At 44.8% G+C, this 22,590-nt stretch overlaps 1 protein-coding gene across 3 annotated transcripts in view; it reads right to left on the bottom strand.

The window, feature by feature from the left end:
• The window catches only part of LOC124006804 (colorectal mutant cancer protein-like), a 133,177-nt gene that overhangs the window by 5,465 nt on the left and 105,122 nt on the right, over positions 1 to 22,590 (bottom strand). For all 3 annotated transcript variants that reach the window (XM_046316963.1, XM_046316964.1, XM_046316965.1), the window contains 3 exons: positions 21,180 to 21,363; positions 5,115 to 5,349; positions 4,240 to 4,452 (listed from right to left, as the gene is read on the bottom strand). In XM_046316963.1, the coding sequence (XP_046172919.1) occupies positions 4,240 to 4,452; positions 5,115 to 5,349; positions 21,180 to 21,363 (632 nt within the window). The remainder of the gene's footprint in view (positions 1 to 4,239; positions 4,453 to 5,114; positions 5,350 to 21,179; positions 21,364 to 22,590) is intronic.

Genomic DNA, 22,590 nt, shown 5'->3' with positions numbered 1-22,590 from the left:
GGTCTCAAGATAGGCCTGAGTTACTTAAAAACAGTGCTGTTCTTCAGAGTTGTTGTGAGAAAAAAAATGTTTTTTAACCAAATTAGTTTCTCTTTTCAGCAGTAGGAATTTGCTTTCCAAACGTATTTCCAGCAATTGTATTCTGATATTTGCAAAAGGCCTTTAGTCATTCACTGACAGCGCAAAGATAAATAAAATCTATAGAAATAGAATCCATAGAACGAAAGTGCCCATTCAAGTCAGAACTGACAACCATTTTGAGCATACCCATGAGATTTGTTGACGCTGAGAACGGAATATATATACATTTTGAAATAACATTCGTAGAACGTTCTTTGACCGTTTCCTGTGTTTTTTTATGGAAAGTTTTCTTAATGTTTGAGAACAGGACTTGAAATTGAACCATGAGGAATCATAATGCTCAAGTACTGGAATTCCTACAGAAGAACATTGTTTCTCAACATTCTTTGAATGTTCTGAGAACTTTAAAAAAAATAACCATGAGAAACCTGTATAAAATGTTATGGGACAGTTTTATACAAAATGGCCATAGGACAACCACGCTTTTAGCAAGCTCTAAGAAACATATGGTTCTCAGAACACAGTGGTGGAAAAAGTACCCAATTGTGATACTTGAGTAAAAGTATAGATACCTTAATAGAAAGTTACTCAAGTAAAAGTCAGCCAGTAAAATACTAATTGAGTAAAAGTCTAAAAGTATTTGGTTTTAAATAAATAGACACCTGAAACCCCACCTCTTTAAGGAATACCTAGGATAGGATAAAGTAATCCTTCTCACCCCCCCCCCCCCCTTAAAATATTTAGATGCACTATTGTAAAGTGGCTGTTCCACTGGATGTCATAAGGTGAATGCACCAATTTGTAAGTCGCTCTGGATAAGAGCGTCTGCTAAATGACTTAAATGTAAATGTAAATATACTTAAGTATCAATATTAAATGTAATTGCTAAAATATACTTAAATATTTAAAAAATCCTTATATTAAGCAAAATATTAAAATTGTTCTTGTTTTTTTAAATTTACAGATAGCCAGGGGAACACTCCAACACTATGACATTATTTACAAAAGATGCATTTGTGTTTAGTGAGTCTGCCAGCCCAGAAGCAGTAGAGATGACCAAGTGTTAGCTTGATGAGTGAGTGAATTTGACAATTATTCTGTCCTGCTAAGCATTCAAAATGTAACGAGTACTTTTGGTTGTCAGGGAAAATGTATGGAGTAAAATCTTCAATATTTTCTTCAGGAATGTAGTGAAGTAAAAGTAACAGCTGTAAAAATATGAATAGTAAAGTAAAGTACAGATACTACTAAAGTAGTACTTGAAAGTATTTTTTCTTCAGTACTTTACACCACTGTCAGAACGTTATGTGCTAGCTGGGTTCTATGGATAATATTTATGTTGCCACAACACAACAAGCCATTCAATATTTGGCAAGTGTACTGCCCAAATTAAGGTAGTGTTCAGACAGGAGTAATTATATAACTTTGGAAATATTATTTACATTTATCAGGGGGTGCTGCAACACATTCAATGCCTCTACTTCCTGTGGCTATGCGATTTGGAGAAGGTAATCTGATCCTAGATCTGTGGCTTTTACCTCAAGCTGTCACATGCAGTAAAAAGCTTGGTCTTATAGGTGGCAGCACTACCACCAACACAGGGGAGAACGACTGCCCCCTCTCATTGAAACCACAAAGTTCAAGGCCTTCCAGTGTACTGCAGGCTGTTGTTTCCAGAAAGCAGGGTCCCCCACTATAATGAATAGGAAAATGGCAATCTTCGTGGAAAATATTAGTGTAAATAAAAACATTTTTAGAAGACAATCATGGTACCAAGATTTGCTTCTATTACACCAGATGTATGTCCTTGAAACTATTACTTTAAAATAGCACACAAAAGTAATACGGATAATTTAACAGCTAATGGCAGCCTGCAGTACACCGGCCAGCTTTCAACTTGAGATACTCAATAAGAGGGTTCAGCACTGAACTAGCCTGCAATGTCAGTTCCTGGACTAGCTCGAACTGTGCATGTTATGTCTACATAAAACTCCCCTTGAGACTTCAAACATGGTTTGACGTCTTCAATGGCTTCGTCCATTCATATATAGTCAATGCTTCAACGACTTATCCCTTTGTATTGCCTTACACTTGGACTACAGAACAATACAGCTCGACTCACACTGGACAAGCATGTCAGAGTATTCATTGAGCATGCTACATGGCTTATCGAGTTACAGGTATGCTGTCATACATTCAGGGCCTGCTATCCTGCTAGCCTGATTTGATTACAGGGCTGTTGATGGAGATTGGAACATGGCTTCCATTAAGGTAGTGGGGAAATGGATATAGGAAGAGACAATGGAGGAGGGGAAGATACTGGTCAGTGTTGTGTGTGTGTGTGTGAGCGCAAGCGCGCACACGCGTGTTGGGTAATAGCCTTTGTGCTGTGTGCATTTTGCTTGATTAGGCTTGCAGTGTGTGTGTGTGTCACAAACATCCACCGCTCCAGGTGATGAATGGCTCTGATCATGGGCTCTGACAGAGCGGAATGATCTAACAGAGTGTGTGTGAGTGAGAGAGAGAGCATGCATGAGTATACACTCCCCCACAGTGGGAGGTATGTGTGGCTATTAGAGTCTACCCCCGTGTGTGAAATACAATCAAACAGGCCATTTCTAGACCCTAACAATAAGAATTGGTCTGTAGATATAAAGAGTAGCTGGTTTGAAAGCAGGGGGGGCAATAATAGAGGCTGCTCTGTCTTTCACTCTGAGAAGCACTTGCATTTACAGATGGCCCTTTGATTGGCACATTCAACGCTGGTTGCTCCTAGCAACCGATGAGTGAGCCTTATTGAACAAACAGAGCTACGGTGATAGCAAGGGGGGGAGGCTCGAGATTTAAGGTAGTGTGTGTATGTGTGTCTGCACGTAAAGCTGTAAGGGTGTGTGTTGGAATGTTGTGTGCATGCCAAGAGATGTGAAGTGCATGTGTGTGTTCACGTAATCCCTGTCCCAGGGGACATGGAAGGGCACTGTTATCGTATCCAGTGGATTACAAGGCTAATGTAGTGTCACAAGCATTGGAAGCTCAAGGCTGTGATCAGAGAGAAGCACACCTCTATTCTATTCCCTTTCTTAATCCTGGCACACACACAAATACACAACTGATCTCTGTCTATATGTATTAAAGAAATGGTCAGAAAAGACTATGGATGGTGTGAGGGGCTTAGTGCTCTGATATCTAATTGATCTCCCAGACCTCTTGGAATTCAGGTAAAAAAGTCTTCGATAGTTTAGAATTGCACTTGGGCCTCTGGAAGTCCTAATTTGTCTACTTTCTCTTCCCATCCTCTCAGTTTCTTCTCCTCTTATGCAGTACAGTATCTCACTCTCAGACTTCACCTCCATTTGCCCTCCTTCCTCCTGTCTTTTCCTTTCTTGTACTCACCATTCTCTTTTCTTTCCCCCTTCTTCTACTTTTCCTCCCTCTCAATACTCTTAAGTCCATTCTTGTACTCTCCCCATCTCCAGGTTTATTTTTTATCTCTGTCAATGTGTGTATACAGTAGGACCCTCACAGACACACAGTGGCCCCTTCTCTAGGGCCACATCTCAGAGTACAGACAGACAGCTCCCCAGAGGAGAACCCCAACAGACTGAGAAAGTCTGAAGTAGAGACTTCTAGTGTGCAACTGCCAACCTGTCAGAGTGACAGGCCCTCTCAGCTTTAGGACTGTTGTGTATGGGGGCTCAGAAAAGTAGCACTCATTCCAGGAGCCAAATATATACAGGCTGACAAGGTGTGAGGGAGATGGAGGAGGAAGAATGGGGGCAACAAGACAGAGGAGGGAGAGAGACAGAGAGAGAGAGAAGGGAGTGGACAGAGCTGTGACTCAGCCTCCAGCCTCTTCAATGATTCATGTGACTGACTGGTTCAGAGTGAATGCTGCTTCGTCCTGGAGAGAGACACACTGTCTACAAGCCTCAATCTAAGCCTGAACCCCGCTTTGTGGTAGACCTGTTGGGTCTGGGGCTTGTGTCTCCATAGGTGGACGAGGTCTCTTTTCGGGTTGGAGAATTTAGAGGGCGTAAATGTTTGTGCGCCTCACCCTGGCACTTGCCCCTTCCATGCGGTCGGTATACATCCTAGAGGCCAATGTTGGGGGGGGGTTTGGACCAAGTGTGTGTGCATGCGTGTGTGTTGTCCACACACCTTAGCGGCTTGGCTCTTGTCTTTACTACTACTCCCAGTGGAGCTGAGGGATCTCCTGCGCTGCTCCTGCTGCTCCTCCACTTCGGCCTTGAGGTGCTCGATGTGCACCAGGTAGGCCTGCTCCTGGGCCTCCCGCGTGCTCAGCCGCAGCTCCACTGCCTTCTTCTCCTTCTCCAGCAGGTAGAGCTGGGCCTTCAGCTCCGCCATCTCCTCCTGAGGGCGGAGGAAGGGTTAGCAAGCTAATATAAACAAGCTACAAGTTATTCTTATCAAGTTATTCTTATCATATTGTAACCATATGGAAGAAAGGGAAAAGGGGAGGGAGGAAATAAGGATAGACACTGAGTATACCAAACATCAAAGCTCATCACCGTGCACTTTCACCACCCTGTGAAGTTCATCATAACTTATTTCATCTGTAGCCTAATAAACTGCATGTGTTCCCAAGTCGTGGTGGGAGGATCACACAGCATGTCATCACGTGACTCCAAGTTTACTTCCATATGACACAAAATGTATTTTGTTTTATCGCCATTTGGAAAGTATACAAACAGTTTCCAACAGGTCTGTTGTGACATTATTTACCCGACATGAAAAGGTTTGATGGAAACCGACAGTGACTCAATTAGCCCATATCTTTTTGTTTTTTTTCGATCGGTAAGTTAGTCCACCGGCCAGCTATCTGCACTTGTAGTAATCGTGGTTGAATTAATAACCGGGGGGACCCCACTCTCACTCAGAAATCATATTAAGAACTGCAAAAATGTCTCTCCACTACATGGCAAAATGAGTAGAATTGAATGAAAAGGCCTGTGTGTATGCTCTCCCTCCCACTCTCCTCCCGCTCCCTCCTTCTCCCTCCCTCTCCCTCTCACCTTCATGGCCATGAGCTCCTGCATCAGCACAGCGTTCTCCAGGTCCAGACGGTGCGTGTCTCCGCGGGGCTTGACCTCAAGGCTGAGGGGGTCGACGTGAACGCTCTCTAGCTCCAGCATGGTCAGCTTGACTGCCGCACGGTCATTCTTTAGCTGCTGCACGTAGTCTTTTAGTCGCTGTTCGTCCTCCTTGGAGAAGTCTGTGTCGCACGAGCTGGTCGTGGAACTGGTGGTGCTGCCCACACACACACACACACACACACACACACACACACACACACACACACACACACACACACACACACACACACACACACACACACACACACACACACACACACACACACACACACACACACACACACACACACACACACACACACACACACACACACACACACACAAAGATACCATAAAACTTTGCTCTGTTGGATGATAGCTAGCATCTAGAAAGTAGTCTTCATTTCCCCTTGAACAGTTAAGATCACAATTAGAGAAGCTAAACTGTTCCTAGATCTGTGCCTTGCGAGTCTGACACGGAAAGAAATTAAGTCACCAAATACTGTGTAGAAATCGTCCCAGATACTCTTTTTCCTGTTGTTTTTATTGAATATCCAAAACATAGAATATACTGCAGTGAAGCTGCTCAACAACTACATCATACCAGTCATCCAACAGACTCCCATTCAGAGCGACACACAGAAGCATCCAGGGTTAATGTAACAAACCTGTCTGATCAGGATGAACAGTACCTGGTAAAACCCTTTTAATTCTGAGTGCTATGCATTTCACTAGTATTTTTGCATCACAACATTGAAGTGTAAGGGGCCTCCAGTTTTTTAGATAGACTGGGTCTTTATATTTGCCATCTGGGTCTTGTTTTAATAATAGAGAAATCAGACCTTCCTGCTGAGTACCTAACAGACTACCATTTCTAACAATGGAGCTTTTAGTATGTCAAAAAATAGTTGATATACCTCTACACCGGTATGCCATCAAGCCCTGGGGGTTTTCCAGGCTGAAAGGATTTAATAGCCTCAAAAAGTTATTCCTCCGTAATTAGGCCTTCGCACTGATATTTCTGTATATTTGTTCATTTTCGTATTTATATTTATATTATTTGGAAATAATTCCTTACCGTAATCTTCATTCAGTGGGAGAGGAGGAGACGGAAAAGAGAACATCTGCCTAAAATAATTAGCTTCCTCTTTTTAAATATCATTCAGAGAATGATAGATGACTCCATCTTCAGTAACAAGTTTCTGCAAATTCTTTTTTTGTTAGCATTCCTGTATTGGAGATTCAGGAAGAATTTTGGATCCACCTTCCTTGCGAATCATTCCTGACTATTTGCACATTCAGACCGAAACTTTTGTTCATTAATATCATCACACCTTTTGAGTTCCTTTGTCCACGATAGAAAATTATTTCACCACCCCATTCCTTTTTCCCAAGCAATCTTCATCTAAGGATGTATAGTGCGTTTCATGTAAACAGTTATATGTTGTATGTTATATTCCTTTTCTTTTTGCCATGTAAAAGGCTGCTCTTTTTTAATAATCTGCTAAACCGTTACAATTATAACTGGCTATACTTATTTCACCCCTTCCCATAACTAGATACTATTCTCAGTCTAAATTGACTGTCACGTTCTGACCTTAGTTCTTTTGTTATGACTTTGTTTTAGTATGGTCAGGGCGTGAGTTGGGTGGGTAGTCTATGTTCTTTGTTCTATGTTGTGGTTTTGTGTTTGGCCTGGTATGGTTCTCAATCAGAGGCAGGTGTCGTTCGTTGTCTCTGATTGAGAATCATACTTAGGTAGCCTTTTCCCACCTGTGTGGTGTGGGTGGTTATTTTCTGTTCTGTGTTTTCCTTCACCGTACAGGACTGTTTGTTTGTCGTTTTTCAGTGTTCAGTTGTTTATTCATTAAAGAATATGAAGACTTACCACGCTGCATCTTGGTCCTCTCCTCCCAACAGCTGTTACATTGACCACAATTAGTGCTTGTAAAGTTACTGCCATCAGAGGTATTATGATGGTCAAAATTAGAGCTTTCAAATGTCTGATATTTAGAATTCAAGAAATAGGTTCTAGCAATATTTGTTTTACTCCGTTGCCTGTTTGCCTGTGAGCCAATGCCACAGATGTTATAAAATTGAGACAAGATATTATGTGTGTAGTAAATCTGAGTAGGTTGATGTGTATGATATTGGATGTGATTTAGTGAGAGTGTGTACGATATCTGTATAAGAGAAAGACTAATGTCTTGTCTCCAAATAAACAATTACTCCGCCAATTTGCATGGTTGAGTGTCTATGTGTGTAACATAGACAACGTAGACACTGATTGTTTGATACTCTTTGCTGTACACAAGTGTCCTTGGGAGACGATGATGAAAATTGCGCTGCAGTGGATACCACCTCTACCCTCCGTTCTGTTGGTGAACGTACAGTCACTAAAGAACAAACTGGACAAGATCGAATCGAGACGGTCCTATCATCGGGACCAGAAGAACTGTAATATTCTATGTTTCACAGAGTAGAATACATCTGTCATGTTTGTCATTTATTATCATGTCTTGTCCCTGTGCTCCCCATTCTATTCGTTTCCCTCTGCTGGTCTTATTTGGTTCTTTCCCTCTTTCTATCCCTCTCTCTCCCCCTCCCTCTCTCACTCTCTCGCTCTCTCTTCTCTCTATCGTTCCGTTCCTGCTCCCAGCTGTTCCTATTCCCCTAATCATCATTTAGTCTTCCCACACCTGTTCCCGATCCTTTCCCCTGATTAGAGTCCCTATTTATTCCTTTGTGTTCCGTTCCTGTCCTGTCGGTTCCTTGTTTAGAATTCACCGTGCTGTGATTGTGTATCGCCCTGTCCTGTCGTGTTTTTGCCTTCATCAGATGCTGCGTGTGAGCAGGTGTCTCTGTCAGCTACGGCCTGCGCCTACCCGAAGCGACCTGCAGTCTGTGGCCGCTTCTCCTGTTATTCCCCTCTACAGACTAGAGGATTTCAGTTATTCCCTGTTTGGACTTGAATAAACTCTGTTTCTGTTAAGTCGCTTTTGGGTCCTCTTTCACCTGCATGACAGAAGGAACCGACCAAGGAATGGACCCAGCGACTTCAGACGCTCGTTACACTGCCGTCGAGATCCAAGGAGCCATGCTCGGCAGACACGAGCAGGAATTGTCTGCTGCTCGCCATGCCGTGGAGAACCTGGCCGCTCAGGTTTCCGACCTCTCTGGACAGTTCCAGAGTCTACGTCTCGTGCCACCTGTTACTTCCTGGCCTGCCGAGCCTCCAGAACCTAGGGTTAATAACCCACCTTGCTACTCCGGGCAGCCCACTGAGTGCCGCTCCTTTCTCACGCAGTGTGAGATTGTGTTCTCTCTCCAACCCAACACATACTCTAGAGAGAGAGCTCGGGTTGCTTACGTCATTTCACTCCTTACTGGCCGGGCTCGAGAATGGGGCACAGCTATCTGGGAGGCAAGGGCTGATTGCTCTAACAAGTTCCAGAACTTTAAAGAGGAGATGATTCGGGTTTTTGACCGTTCAGTTTTTGGTGGGGAGGCTTCTAGGGCCCTGGCTTCCTTATGCCAAGGTGAACGGTCCATAACGGATTATTCTATTGAGTTTCGCACTCTTGCTGCCTCTAGTGAGTGGAACGAGCCGGCGCTGCTCGCTCGTTTTCTGGAGGGACTCCACGCAGTGGTTAAGGATGAGATTCTCTCCCGGGAGGTTCCTTCAGATGTGGACTCTTTGATTGCTCTCGCCATCCGCATAGAACGACGGGTAGATCTTCGTCACCGGGCTCGTGGAAGAGAGCTCGCATCAACGGTGTTTCCCTGCTCCGCATCGCAACCATCTCCCTCCTCTGGCTTTGAGACTGAGCCCATGCAGCTGGGAGGGATTCGCATCTCGACTAAGGAGAGGGAACGGAGGATCACCAACCGCCTGTGCCTCTATTGCGGAGTTGCTGGACATTTTGTTAATTCATGTCCAGTAAAAGCCAGAGCTCATCTGTAAGCGGAGGGCTACAGGTGAGCGCAACTACTCAAGTCTCTCCATCAAAATCCTGTACTACTTTGTCGGTCCATCTACGCTGGACCGGTTCGGGTGCTACATGTAGTGCCTTGATAGACTCTGGGGCTGAGGGTTGTTTCATGGACGAAGCATGGGTTCGGAAACATGACATTCCTTTCAGAGAGTTAGAGAAGCCTACGCCCATGTTCGACTTAGATGGTAGTCATCTTCCCAGTATCAGATTTGAGACACTACCTTTAACCCTCACAGTATCTGGTAACCACAGTGAGACTATTTCTTTTTTGATTTTCCGTTCACCGTTTACACCTGTTGTTTTGGGTCATCCCTGGCTAGTATGTCATAATCCTTCTATTAATTGGTCTAGTAATTCTATCCTATCCTGGAACGTTTCTTGTCATGTGAAGTGTTTAATGTCTGCCATCCCTCCCGTTTCTTCTGTCCCTACTTCTCAGGAGGAACCTGGCGATTTGACAGGAGTGCCGGAGGAATATCATGATCTGCGCACGGTCTTCAGTCGGTCCCGAGCCAACTCCCTTCCTCCTCACCGGTCGTATGATTGTAGTATTGATCTCCTTCCGGGGACCACTCCTCCTCGAGGTAGACTATACTCTCTGTCGGCTCCCGAACGTAAGGCTCTCGAGGATTATTTGTCTGTGTCTCTTGACGCCGGTACCATAGTGCCTTCTTCCTCTCCGGCCGGGGCGGGGTTCTTTTTTGTTAAGAAGAAGGACGGTACTCTGCGCCCCTGCGTGGATTATCGAGGGCTGAATGACATAACGGTTAAGAATCGTTATCCGCTTCCCCTTATGTCATCAGCCTTCGAGATTCTGCAGGGAGCCAGGTGCTTTACTAAGTTGGACCTTCGTAACGCTTACCATCTCGTGCGCATCAGAGAGGGGGACGAGTGGAAAACGGCGTTTAACACTCCGTTAGGGCATTTTGAGTACCGGGTTCTGCCGTTCGGTCTCGCCAATGCGCCAGCTGTTTTTCAGGCATTAGTTAATGATGTTCTGAGAGACATGCTGAACATCTTTGTTTTTGTCTATCTTGACGATATCCTGATTTTTTCTCCGTCACTCGAGATTCATGTTCAGCACGTTCGACGTGTTCTACAGCGCCTTTTAGAGAATTGTCTCTACGTAAAGGCTGAGAAGTGCTCTTTTCATGTCTCCTCCGTTACTTTTCTCGGTTCCGTTATTTCCGCTGAAGGCATTCAGATGGATTCCGCTAAGGTCCAAGCTGTCAGTGATTGGCCCGTTCCAAGGTCACGTGTCGAGTTGCAGCGCTTTTTAGGTTTCGCTAATTTCTATCGGCGTTTCATTCGTAATTTCGGTCAAGTTGCTGCCCCTCTCACAGCTCTTACTTCTGTCAAGACGTGTTTTAAGTGGTCCGGTTCCGCCCAGGGAGCTTTTGATCTTCTAAAAGAACGTTTTACGTCCGCTCCTATCCTCGTTACTCCTGACGTCACTAGACAATTCATTGTCGAGGTTGACGCTTCAGAGGTAGGCGTGGGAGCCATTCTATCCCAGCGCTTCCAGTCTGACGATAAGGTTCATCCTTGCGCTTATTTTTCTCATCGCCTGTCGCCATCTGAGCGCAACTATGATGTGGGTAACCGTGAACTGCTCGCCATCCGCTTAGCCCTAGGCGAATGGCGACAGTGGTTGGAGGGGGCGACCGTTCCTTTTGTCGTTTGGACAGACCATAAGAACCTTGAGTACATCCGTTCTGCCAAACGACTTAATGCCCGTCAAGCTCGTTGGGCGTTGTTTTTCGCTCGTTTCGAGTTTGTGATTTCTTACCGTCCGGGTAGCAAGAACACCAAGCCTGATGCCTTATCCCGTCTGTTTAGTTCTTCTGTGGCTTCTACTGATCCCGAGGGGATTCTTCCTTATGGGCGTGTTGTCGGGTTAACAGTCTGGGGAATTGAAAGACAGGTTAAGCAAGCACTCACGCATACTGCGTCGCCGCGCGCTTGTCCTAGTAACCTCCTTTTCGTTCCTGTTTCCACTCGTCTGGCTGTTCTTCAGTGGGCTCACTCTGCCAAGTTAGCTGGTCATCCCGGTGTTCGAGGCACTCTTGCGTCTATTCGCCAGCGCTTTTGGTGGCCGACTCAGGAGCGTGACACGCGCCGTTTCGTGGCTGCTTGTTCGGACTGCGCGCAGACTAAGTCGGGTAACTCTCCTCCTGCCGGTCGTCTCAGACCGCTCCCCATTCCTTCTCGACCATGGTCTCACATCGCCTTAGACTTCATTACCGGTCTGCCTTTGTCTGCGGGGAAGACTGTGATTCTTACGGTTGTCGATAGGTTCTCTAAGGCGGCACATTTCATTCCCCTCGCTAAACTTCCTTCCGCTAAGGAGACGGCACAAATCATTATTGAGAATGTATTCAGAATTCATGGCCTCCCGTTAGACGCCGTTTCAGACAGAGGCCCGCAATTCACGTCACAGTTTTGGAGGGAGTTCTGTCGTTTGATTGGTGCGTCCGTCAGTCTCTCTTCCGGGTTTCATCCCCAGTCTAACGGTCAAGCAGAGAGGGCCAATCAGACGATTGGTCGCATACTACGCAGCCTTTCTTTCAGAAACCCTGCGTCTTGGGCAGAACAGCTCCCCTGGGCAGAATACGCTCACAATTCGCTTCCTTCGTCTGCTACCGGGTTATCTCCGTTTCAGAGTAGTCTGGGTTACCAGCCTCCTCTGTTCTCATCCCAGCTTGCCGAGTCCAGCGTTCCCTCCGCTCAAGCGTTTGTCCAACGTTGTGAGCGCACCTGGAGGAGGGTGAGGTCTGCACTTTGCCGTTACAGGGCACAGACGGTGAGAGCCGCCAATAAACGCAGGATTAAGAGTCCAAGGTATTGTTGCGGCCAGAGAGTGTGGCTTTCCACTCGCAACCTTCCTCTTACGACAGCTTCTCGTAAGTTGACTCCGCGGTTCATTGGTCCGTTCCGTGTCTCCCAGGTCGTCAATCCTGTCGCTGTGCGACTGCTTCTTCCGCGACATCTTCGTCGCGTCCATCCTGTCTTCCATGTCTCCTGTGTTAAGCCCTTTCTTCGCACCCCGTTCGTCTTCCCTCCCCCTCCCGTCCTTGTCGAGAGCGCACCTATTTACAAGGTACATAAGATCATGGACATGCGTTCTCGGGACGGGGTCACCAATACTTAGTGGATTGGGAGGGTTACGGTCCTGAGGAGAGGAGTTGGGTTCCGTCTCGGGACGTGCTGGACCGTTCACTCATCGATGATTTCCTCCGTTGCCGCCAGGATTCCTCCTCGAGTGCGCCAGGAGGCGCTCGGTGAGTGGGGGGGTACTGTCATGTTTGTCATTTATTATCATGTCTTGTCCCTGTGCTCCCCATTCTATTCGTTTCCCTCTGCTGGTCTTATTTGGTTCTTTCCCTCTTTCTATCCCTCTCTCTCCCCCTCCCTCTCTCACTCTCTCGCTCTCTCTTCTCTCTATCGTTCCGTTCCTGCTCCCAGCTGTTCCTATTCCCCTAATCATCATTTAGTCTTCCCACACCTGTTCCCGATCCTTTCCCCTGATTAGAGTCCCTATTTATTCCTTTGTGTTCCGTTCCTGTCCTGTCGGTTCCTTGTTTAGAATTCACCGTGCTGTGATTGTGTATCGCCCTGTCCTGTCGTGTTTTTGCCTTCATCAGATGCTGCGTGTGAGCAGGTGTCTCTGTCAGCTACGGCCTGCGCCTACCCGAAGCGACCTGCAGTCTGTGGCCGCTTCTCCTGTTATTCCCCTCTACAGACTAGAGGATTTCAGTTATTCCCTGTTTGGACTTGAATAAACTCTGTTTCTGTTAAGTCGCTTTTGGGTCCTCTTTCACCTGCATGACAACATCTCGTTGGCTTTTCCATGCATCGTCAAGACCGGTCGGCAGCTTTCTTTAAAAAAAATTCTACACTGTATTTCTGATCAATTTGATGTTATTTTAATGGACAAAACGATTTGCTTTTCTTTCAAACAGAAGGACATTTCTATGTGACCCCAAACTTTTGAACGGTAGTGTGGTATGAGGCAAGAGATTTTGTTGTAGGCAGAACGCATCGGAGTAGGAATATATTGCATTGACATGCATGACTCAGCCGTGCTCTACACACACACCGTGCAGCATAACCAAGACACGCTTGTTTTGAGATCAACGCGGGAGCTGCATGTCGCCACGTGTGCACATTTGTTCATCCTTTGCTAGTTAGTGAGTTATTAGCCCTGTTAGAGATCATTTGTAGTCCGCAATGGGGGAGTGATTGCTTCCTACAAGAGCACAAAACGTAAAAATGTCTAGACATCTTTGAAAAGTGAGTCTGGTAAAGAGCTTTTTTATGTCTTAAGGGGCAGTGTTGTATTTTGAGACCGGCTTGAATAAGCTAAGTAGCCAATAGGCAGAGGGTAACATCATTTGTCTGATTCTCTGTAATAAGGGTATGGGAATAATAATTCCCATACCCTTGCATCAAACACGACAACAACATTTTCAGTCACCTCCTTGTCTGAAGGACAAGTGGATAAAAATGTTAATGTCAAGCACTGCATGTTTTTTCTCTCCTAAAAGTCATGGAATGTAGCCTACATTGAACATGACACATTGGCTGCTAATGTAGGCTGAATGATAGAACAGTTATTTCCATGTTAAATTGTTATGGGATGCAGTTTTCTCCATTGTTTTTTATGGTAGACCGCTCTTGAAGGCCTACATTATGATCAAATAGCCACAGTTGCCTACTTGACTACTGTCTGAAACGGTCATTTCAAGCGGTTACAGGCTTAGTGTGGCTAAAAGTTGCACAGACTTTTCACAACATTCAAGTTGGCGCTCAGCAGACCTGGGGAGGGAACATTGGCTGCAGAACATACTATTTACCAAGTTTGAATCAATATTTTTCATAGCTGACTATTTACCAGTACAAACCGATAATTGCACCAAGAGTGCACTCAACAAGCTGTATACAGCCATAAGCAAACAAGAAAACGCACACCCAGAGGCGGAACTTCTCGTGGTCAATGATTTTAATGAAGGAGAACTGAAATCTGTTTTACCTCAATTTTATATCAGCACGTCACCTGTGCAACTGGAAGCGACACAATTATACATCTCCTTTACTCCAAAGACAGAAACGCATACAAGGCTCTCCCTACCCTCCCCATGGCAAATCTGACCATAACTCAAAACAGGAAGTACCAGCTCAATACCGAAGTGGCCCGATGAAGCAGATGCTAAGCTACAGGACTGTTTTGCACAAACTGGAATATGTTCCAGGATTAATCTGATAACGTTGAAGAGTTACCACATCAGTCTCTTCATTAATAAGTGCATTGACGACGTCGTCCCCATATTGACCGTAAGTAAATCATATCCAGGCAACATCCACACTGAGCTAAAGGCTACAGCTGCCACTTTCAAGGTGCGGGACACTAATCCGGAAGCTTATAAGAAATCCAACTATGACCTCCGACGAGCCAATATACAGGCAAAGCATCAATACAAGACTACTACGCCGGCTCTGACGCTCGTCGGATGTGGCAGGGCTTGCAAACTTACAAAGGGAATTACAAAGGGAAACCCAGCCGTGAACTGCCCAGTGACGTGACCCTACCAGACAAGCTAAATGCCTTCTATGCCCACATCTAAACAAGTAAAACTGAATCATGCATGAAAACCCCAGCTGTTCTGGATGACTTTGTGATCTCACTCTCCGTAGCCTATGTGAGTAAGACCTTAGAACAGGTTAACATTCACAAGGCCGCAGGGCCAGATGGATTACCAGGACAAGTACTCAGAGCATGCGCTGACCAGCTGGCTAGCGTCTTCACTGACATTTTCAACCTGTCCCTGGCCCAGTCTGCAAAATCTACATCTTTCAAGGACCATCAGTCCCTGTGGCCAAGAAAGCCAAGGTAACCTATCTAAATGACTGCTGACCCATAGCACTCACGTCTGTTGCCATGAAATGCTTTGAAAGGCTGGTCATGGCTCACATCAATACCATTATCCCAGAAACACTAGACCCACTCCAATTTGCATACCGCCCCAACAGATCCAAAGATGATGCAATCTCTATTGCACTCCACACTACCCTTTCCCACCTGGACAAAAGGAAGACCCATGTGAGAATGTTATTCATTGACAACAGCTCAGTGTTCAACACCATAGTGCCCTCAAAGCTTATCACTAAATTACAGACCCTGGGACTGAACGCTTCTCTCTGCAACTGGATCCGGAACTTCCTGATGGACCGCCCCCAGGTGGTAAGGGTAGGTAACAACACATCCGCCACGCTGAACCTCAACACGGGGGCCCCTCAGGGGTGGGTGCTCAGTCCCCTCCTGTACTCGCTGTTCACTCATTACTGCACGGTCAGGCACGACTCTAACACCATCATTAAGTTTGCTGATGACACAACAGTGGTAGACCTGATCACAGACGAGAATGAGACAGCCTATATGACCACGTGGTGAAAGGACAATAACCTATCCCTCAACGTGATTAAGACAAAGGAGATGATTGTGGACTACAGGAAAAGGAAGAGCACGCTTCTATTCTTATCGATGGGGCTGTAGTGGAGCAGGTTGAGAGCTTCAAGTTCCTTGGCGTCCACATCACCAACAAACTAACATTGTCCAAGCACACCAAGACAGTCGTGAAGAGGGCACGACAAAGCCTTTCCCCCTTAGGAGACTGAAAAGATTTGGCACGGGTCCTCAGATCATCAAAATGTTTTACAGCTGCACCATCGAGAGCATCCTGACGGGTTGCATCACTACCTGGTATGGTAACTGCTCGGCCTCAGACCGCAAGGTACTACAGAGTAGAGGTCGACCGATTAACTTCTTGGTGACAGGGGGCAGTATTTTCACATCCGGATGAAATGCATGCCCAAATTCAACTGCCTGCTACTCATCCCCAGAAGATAAGATATGCATATTATAAGTAAATTTGGATAGAAAACACTCTGAAGTTTCTAAAACTGTTTGAATCATGTCTGTGAGTATAACAGAACTTATTTAGCAGATGAAACCCCGAGGACAAACCATTCAGATTTCTTTTTTTTTGAGGTCACTCTCTTTTCAATCGGTGTTCATTGGGAATCCAGATTTCCAAGGGACCTTCTTGCAGTTCCTATCGCTTCCACTGGATGTCAACAGTCTTTAGAAATTGGTTGAGGTTTTTCCTTTGTGTAATGAAGAAGTACGGCCATCTTGACCGAGGGTAACTTGAAGTGTACTGTTAGATAGAGGCGAGTGACCAGAAAGCTACCTACAGTTTGTTTTCTTCCTGTATTGAACACAGATCATCCCGTCTTCAATTTTATCGATTATATACGTAAAAAAAATACCTCAAGTTTTATTACAAAAGTAGTTTGTAATGTTTTGGCAAAGTTTACAGGTAACCTTTGAGATATTTTGTAGTCACATTGCGCAAGTTGGAACTGGTGTTTTTCTGGATCAAACGCGCCAAATAAATGGACATTTTGGATATATATTGACGGAATTAATCGAACAAAAGGACCATTTGTGATGTTTATGGGACATATTGGAGTGCCAACAAAAGAAGCTCGTCAAAGGTAAGGCATGAATTATATTTTTATTTCTGCGTTTTGTGTCGCGCCTGCAGGGTTGAAATATGCTTCTCTCTCTTTGTTTACTATGGTGCTATCCTCAGATAATAGCATAGTTTGCTTTCGCCAAAAAGCCTTTTTGAAATCTGACATGTTGGCTGGATTCACAACAAGTGTAGCTTTAATTTGCTATCTTGCATGTGTGATTTCATGAAAGTTAGATTTTTATAGTAATTTATTTGAATTTGGCGCTCTGCATTTTCACTGGCTGTTGGCCAGGTGGGACGGTAGCGTCCCACATATCCCAGAGAGGTTCATCGGAATGGCAGATTAATTAAGGGCGATTTCAAGTATTCATAACAATCGGTAATCCGCATTTTTGGACACCGATTATGGCCGATTACATTGCACTCCACGAGGAGACTGCGTGGCAGGCTGACCACCTGTTATGTGAGTGCAGCAAGGAGCCAAGGTAAGTTGCTAGCTAGCATTAAACTTATCTTATAAAAAACAATCAATCTTAACATAATCACTAGTTAACTACACATGGTTGATGATATTACCAGATTATCTAGTTTGTCCTGTGTTGCATATAATCGATGCGGTGCCTGTTAATTTATCATCGAATCAGTCTACTTCACCAAACGGGTGATGATTTAACAAGCGCATTCGCAAAAAAAGCACTGTCGTTGCACCAATGTCTACCTAATCATAAACATCAATGCCTTTCTTAAAATCAATACACAAGTATGTATTTTTTAAACCTGCATATTTAGTTAATATAGCCTGCTATGCTAACAATAATTAATTTTAACTATGGAAATTGTGTCATTTCTTTTGTGTTCTGTGCAAGCAGAGTCTGGGTATATGCAGCAGTTTGGGCTGCCTGGCTCGTTGCGAACTGTGTGAAGACCAAGACCTAACAAAGACCGTAATTAATTTGCCAGAATTGTACATAATTATGACATAACATTGAAGGTTGCAATACTATAGTGCCTATAAGAACATCCAATAGTCAAAGGTATATGAAATACAAATGGTATAGAGAGAAATAGTCCTATAATTCCTATAATAACTACAACCTAAAACTTCTTAACTGGGAATATTGAAGACTCATGTTAAAAGGAACCAGCAGCTTTCATACGTTCTCATGTTCTGAGCAAGGAACATGGCACATATTGCACTTTTACTTTCCTCTCCAACACTTTGTTTTTGCATTACTTAAATCAAATTGAACATGTTTCATTATTTATTTGAGACTAAATTGATTTTATTGATGTATTATATTAAGTTAAAATAAAAAGGTGTTCATTCATTATTGTTGTAATTGTCATTATTACAAATATATATATATATAAAAAAATAGGCCGATTAATCGGCATTGGCTTTTTTTAGTCCTCCAATAATCGGCATTGAGAAATCATAATCGGTCGACCTTTACTACAGAGGGTAGTGCGTACAGCCCAGTACATCACCGGGGCCAAGCTTCCTGCCATTCAGGATCTTTATATTAGTCAGTGTCAGAGGAAGGCCCTAAAACATTGTTAAAGACTCCAGCAACCCTAGTCATAGACTGTTCTCTCTGATCGCACACGGCAAACGGTACAGGAGCGCCAAGTCTAGGTCCAAGAGGCTTCTAAACAGCTTCTACCACCAAGCTATAAGACTCCTGAACAGCTAATCAAATGGCTACCCAGAATATTTTCTCCTGGCTACTATCAAATCAAATCTACATTGACATTATCCCACCCCAGGTAAGCCGCTATTGGCTTAATTAATTTCCAGAAATATTGCTTGTGTCTGTTTGGTGTGCACATTTTTCTATCACACCGTATGTAGCCAGTTAACGATGCTAGTAAAGGTAAGTCGTCTGGGTAGACAGTAAGACCCCCAAAACTTTCTCAATTAATGTTAACTGCAAATTAGGCTTACCTGACAGACATATATGATAACTATTTGTATCAATTGGGTGGCCATTTTATTGCTAAACTCTGCCACGACATGTGCTGCAGCTGTGGGCCTAACAGCAGATATGCCCCCACACATTCCTCGCTTTCTGAATGCGCAATTAAAGGTGATTACACTAATATAAATGTATTTGTTTTATATTTCCCCAGACCTCAAAATTGGTATTCGATGTGATTTAAGCATTGACCTGGACTCAGAATACTGTAATATTGAGAGCAATTAAAATATATATACACTGCTCAAAAAAATAAAGGGAACACTAAAATAACACATCCTAGATCTGAATGAATGAAATATTCTTATTAAAAACTTTTTTCTTTACATAGTTGAATGTGCTGACAACAAAATCACACAAAAATGATCAATGGAAATCTAATTTATCAACCCATGGAGGTCTGGATTTGGAGTCACACTCAAAATTAAAGTGGAAAATCACACTACAGGCTGATCCAACTTTGATGTAATGCCCTTAAAACAAGTCAAAATGAGGCTCAGTAGTGTGTGTGGCCTCCACGTGCCTGTATGACCTCCCTACAACGCCTGGGCATGCTCCTGATGAGGTGGCGGATGGTCTCCTGAGGGATCTCCTCCCAGACCAGGACTACAGCATCCGCCAACTCCTGGACAGTCTGTGGTGCAACGTGGCGTTGGTGGATGGAGCAAGACATGATGTTCCAGATGTGCTCAATTGGATTCAGGTCTGGGGAACGGGCAGGCCAGTCCATAGCATCAATGCCTTCCTCTTGCAGGAACTGCTGACACACTCCAGCCACATGAGGTCGAGCATTGTTTTAGGAGGATTAGGAGGAACCTAGGGCCAACCGCACCAGCATATGGTCTCACAAGGGGTCTGAGGATCTCATCTCGGTACCTATTGGCAGTCAGGTTACCTCTGACGAGAACATGGAGGACTGTTCGGCCCCCCAAAGAAATGCCACCCCGCACCATGACTGACCCACCGCCAAACCGGTCATGTTGGAGGATGTTGCAGGCAGCAGAACGTTCTCCACGGCGTCTCCAGACTCTGTCACGTCTGTCACGTGTGCTCAGTGTGAACCTGCTTAAATCTCTGTGAAGAGCACAGGGCGCCAGTGGCGAATTTGCCAATCTTGGTGTTCTCTGGCAAATGCCAAACGTCCTGCACGGTGTTGGGCTGTAAGCACAACCCCCACCTGTAGACGTCGGGCCCTCATACCACCCTCATGGAGTCTGTTTCTGACCGTTTGAGCAGACACATGCACATTTGTGGCCTGCTGGAGGTCATTTTGCAGGGCTCTGGCAGTGCTCCTCCTTGCACAAAGGCGGAGGTAGTGGTTCTGCTGCTGGGTTGTTTGCCCTCCTACGGCCTCCTCCACGTCTCCTGATGTACTGGCCTGTCTCCTGGTAGCACCTCCATGCTCTGGACACTACGCTGACAGACACAGCAAACCTTCTTGCCACAGCTCGCATTGATGTGCCATCCTGGGTGAGCTGCACTACCTGAGCCACTTGTGTGGGTTGTAGACTTCGTCTCATGCTACCACTAGAGTGAAAGCACCGCCAGCATTCAAAAGTGACCAAAACATCAGCCAGGAAGCATAGGAACTGAGAAGTGGTGTGTGGTTACCACTTGCAGAACCACTCTATTGGGGGTGTCTTGCTAATTGCCTATAATTTCCACCTGTTGTCTATTCCATTTGCACAACAGCATGTGAAATGTATTGTCAATCAGTGTTGCTTCCTAAGTGGACAGTTTGATTTCACAGAAGTGTGATTGACTTGGAGTTACATTGTGTTGTTTAAGTGTTACCTTGATTTTTTTGAGCAGTGTATATATAAAACAGAATTACAGAAAATATAAAAAATAATTGTATGGGGCCCCTTAGAGATGTTTATTAACCATTATTTTACCAGGTATATTGACAGAAAACACATCTCTTTTACACCAAGGACGCAGGGGGAAGAGTGGCAGGGTAGAGGAGAAGAATATGCCTATTTGAAAGCTGTAAAAAAAGTAAGAGTAGTAATTTTTGCTAGAAAAGGTTGGAGACCACTGCTCTAGTGCAGCCACTGCAGAGCACTGTAGACTCTCATCTCCTACACTAATTGTCAATTTTCTGCTGTGCCCCTGACTTAAATGTGAGCCGGATTTGAATGTCATGTATTTTCTCTCCCAGAGCAGTGACTGTAGATGAAAGCTTTGTTTAGGGAGCGGCTTCCTTGCCTGAACTGTCATGGGCACTTGAGCAGAGGGTTGGCTTTAATTATGTTTCAATATGGATTGAAAGCATAAACTACAGCGGTTCCCAAAATGTGGGGGTCGCGAGGGGTCGGAATGTGGATATTATGTAGTAGACTGAACCTATTAATGTTACATTGAGCTGGGTGAATGGAATATGAATGACAGTCATCCAATATGCTGTAATAGAAATAAGGCCATGCTCATAAAAATAAAAATAAATATCCTTTGTCATCTTAAACGGCACCGACTGCCACTGATATACACACATACCTAGTGTGACTATTGGAGGACAGGCTCTCCCATGGTTGAACACTGCAGCCAGTCACAGCGAATGTGGCTCCACAGCTACCGTCCAGCCTGCCCAGAAGATCCTTGGCTGTATTCTCTGCTGTCTTCCTGCAGTCATGGGCCCTCTTCAGGATTTGAGTGATGCTCTCCTCTCCCAACTTCTCACCTACACACACACACACACACACACACACACACACACACACACACACACACACACACACACACACACACACACACACACACACACACACACACACACACACACACACACACACACACACACACACACACACACACACACACACACACACACACACACACACACACACACACACACACACACACACACACACACAGTAGAAAGAGAGACGTCAATTAGCTTTTATTTGCCGGAGTCATTGTAATTGCCAGGGCTGTCACAAAGCCAACATTTGGTCTTGAATGTACTACATCTAAAAATATATGCCACATTAACCACGATTGAATGAAGTAGTCCAAATGAAAATGTACAGTATACGTGGCTATTCAAGGCTGCAAATACTATATGTAATGTTAGTCAGCATTAGATGAATACAGGGATGTTCGTCTGAACACTGTTTTGTGTTGAAGGGGAAACGGTTAGGAGGGAGGCATGTGTTACAAAGGGAGTCGTGAGGCCAAGACCTCAGAAAGCCAAGCCAAGACCTCAGATAACAATTGTAGACCTCCACAAGTCTGGTTCATCCTTGGGAGCAATTTCCAAACACCTGGAAGGTACCAAATTCATCTCTATAAACAATAGTACGCAAGTATAAACACCATGGGACCACGAAGCCGTCATACCGCTCAGGAAGGAGGCGCGTTCTCTCTCCTAGAGATGAACGTTCTTTTGGTGTGAAAAGTGCAAATCAATCCCTGAACAACAGCAAAGGACCTCGTGAAGACGCTGGAGGAAACAGGTACAAAAGTATCCAAGTCCACAGTAAAATGAGTCCTATATCGACATAACCTGAAAGGCCGCTCAGCAATGAAGAAGCCATTGTTCCAAAACCGCCATAAAAAAGTCCGCACATGGGGACAAAGATAGTACTTTTTGGAGAAATGTCCTTTGGTCTGATGAAACAAAAATAGAAATGTTTGGCCATAATGACCATCGTTATGTTTGGAGGAAAAAGGGGAGGCTTGGAAGCCGAAGAACACCATCCAAACCGTGAAGCACGGCGTCATGTTGTGGGGGTGCTTTGCTGCAGGAGGGACTGGTGCACTTCACAAAATAGATGGCATCATGAGGCAGAAAAATGATGTGGATATATTGAAGCAACATCTCAAGACGTCAGTCAGGAAGTTAAAGATAGGTCACAAATGGGTCTTCCAAATGGACAATGACCCCAAGCATACTTCCAAAGTTGTG

The sequence above is a fragment of the Oncorhynchus gorbuscha genome, linkage group LG20 (assembly GCF_021184085.1).
Source record: "Oncorhynchus gorbuscha isolate QuinsamMale2020 ecotype Even-year linkage group LG20, OgorEven_v1.0, whole genome shotgun sequence".
Classification (NCBI taxonomy): Eukaryota; Metazoa; Chordata; class Actinopteri; order Salmoniformes; family Salmonidae; genus Oncorhynchus; species Oncorhynchus gorbuscha.
Note: the sequence above shows the minus strand (reverse complement) of the source record. Positions and strands in the feature narration are given on the sequence as shown.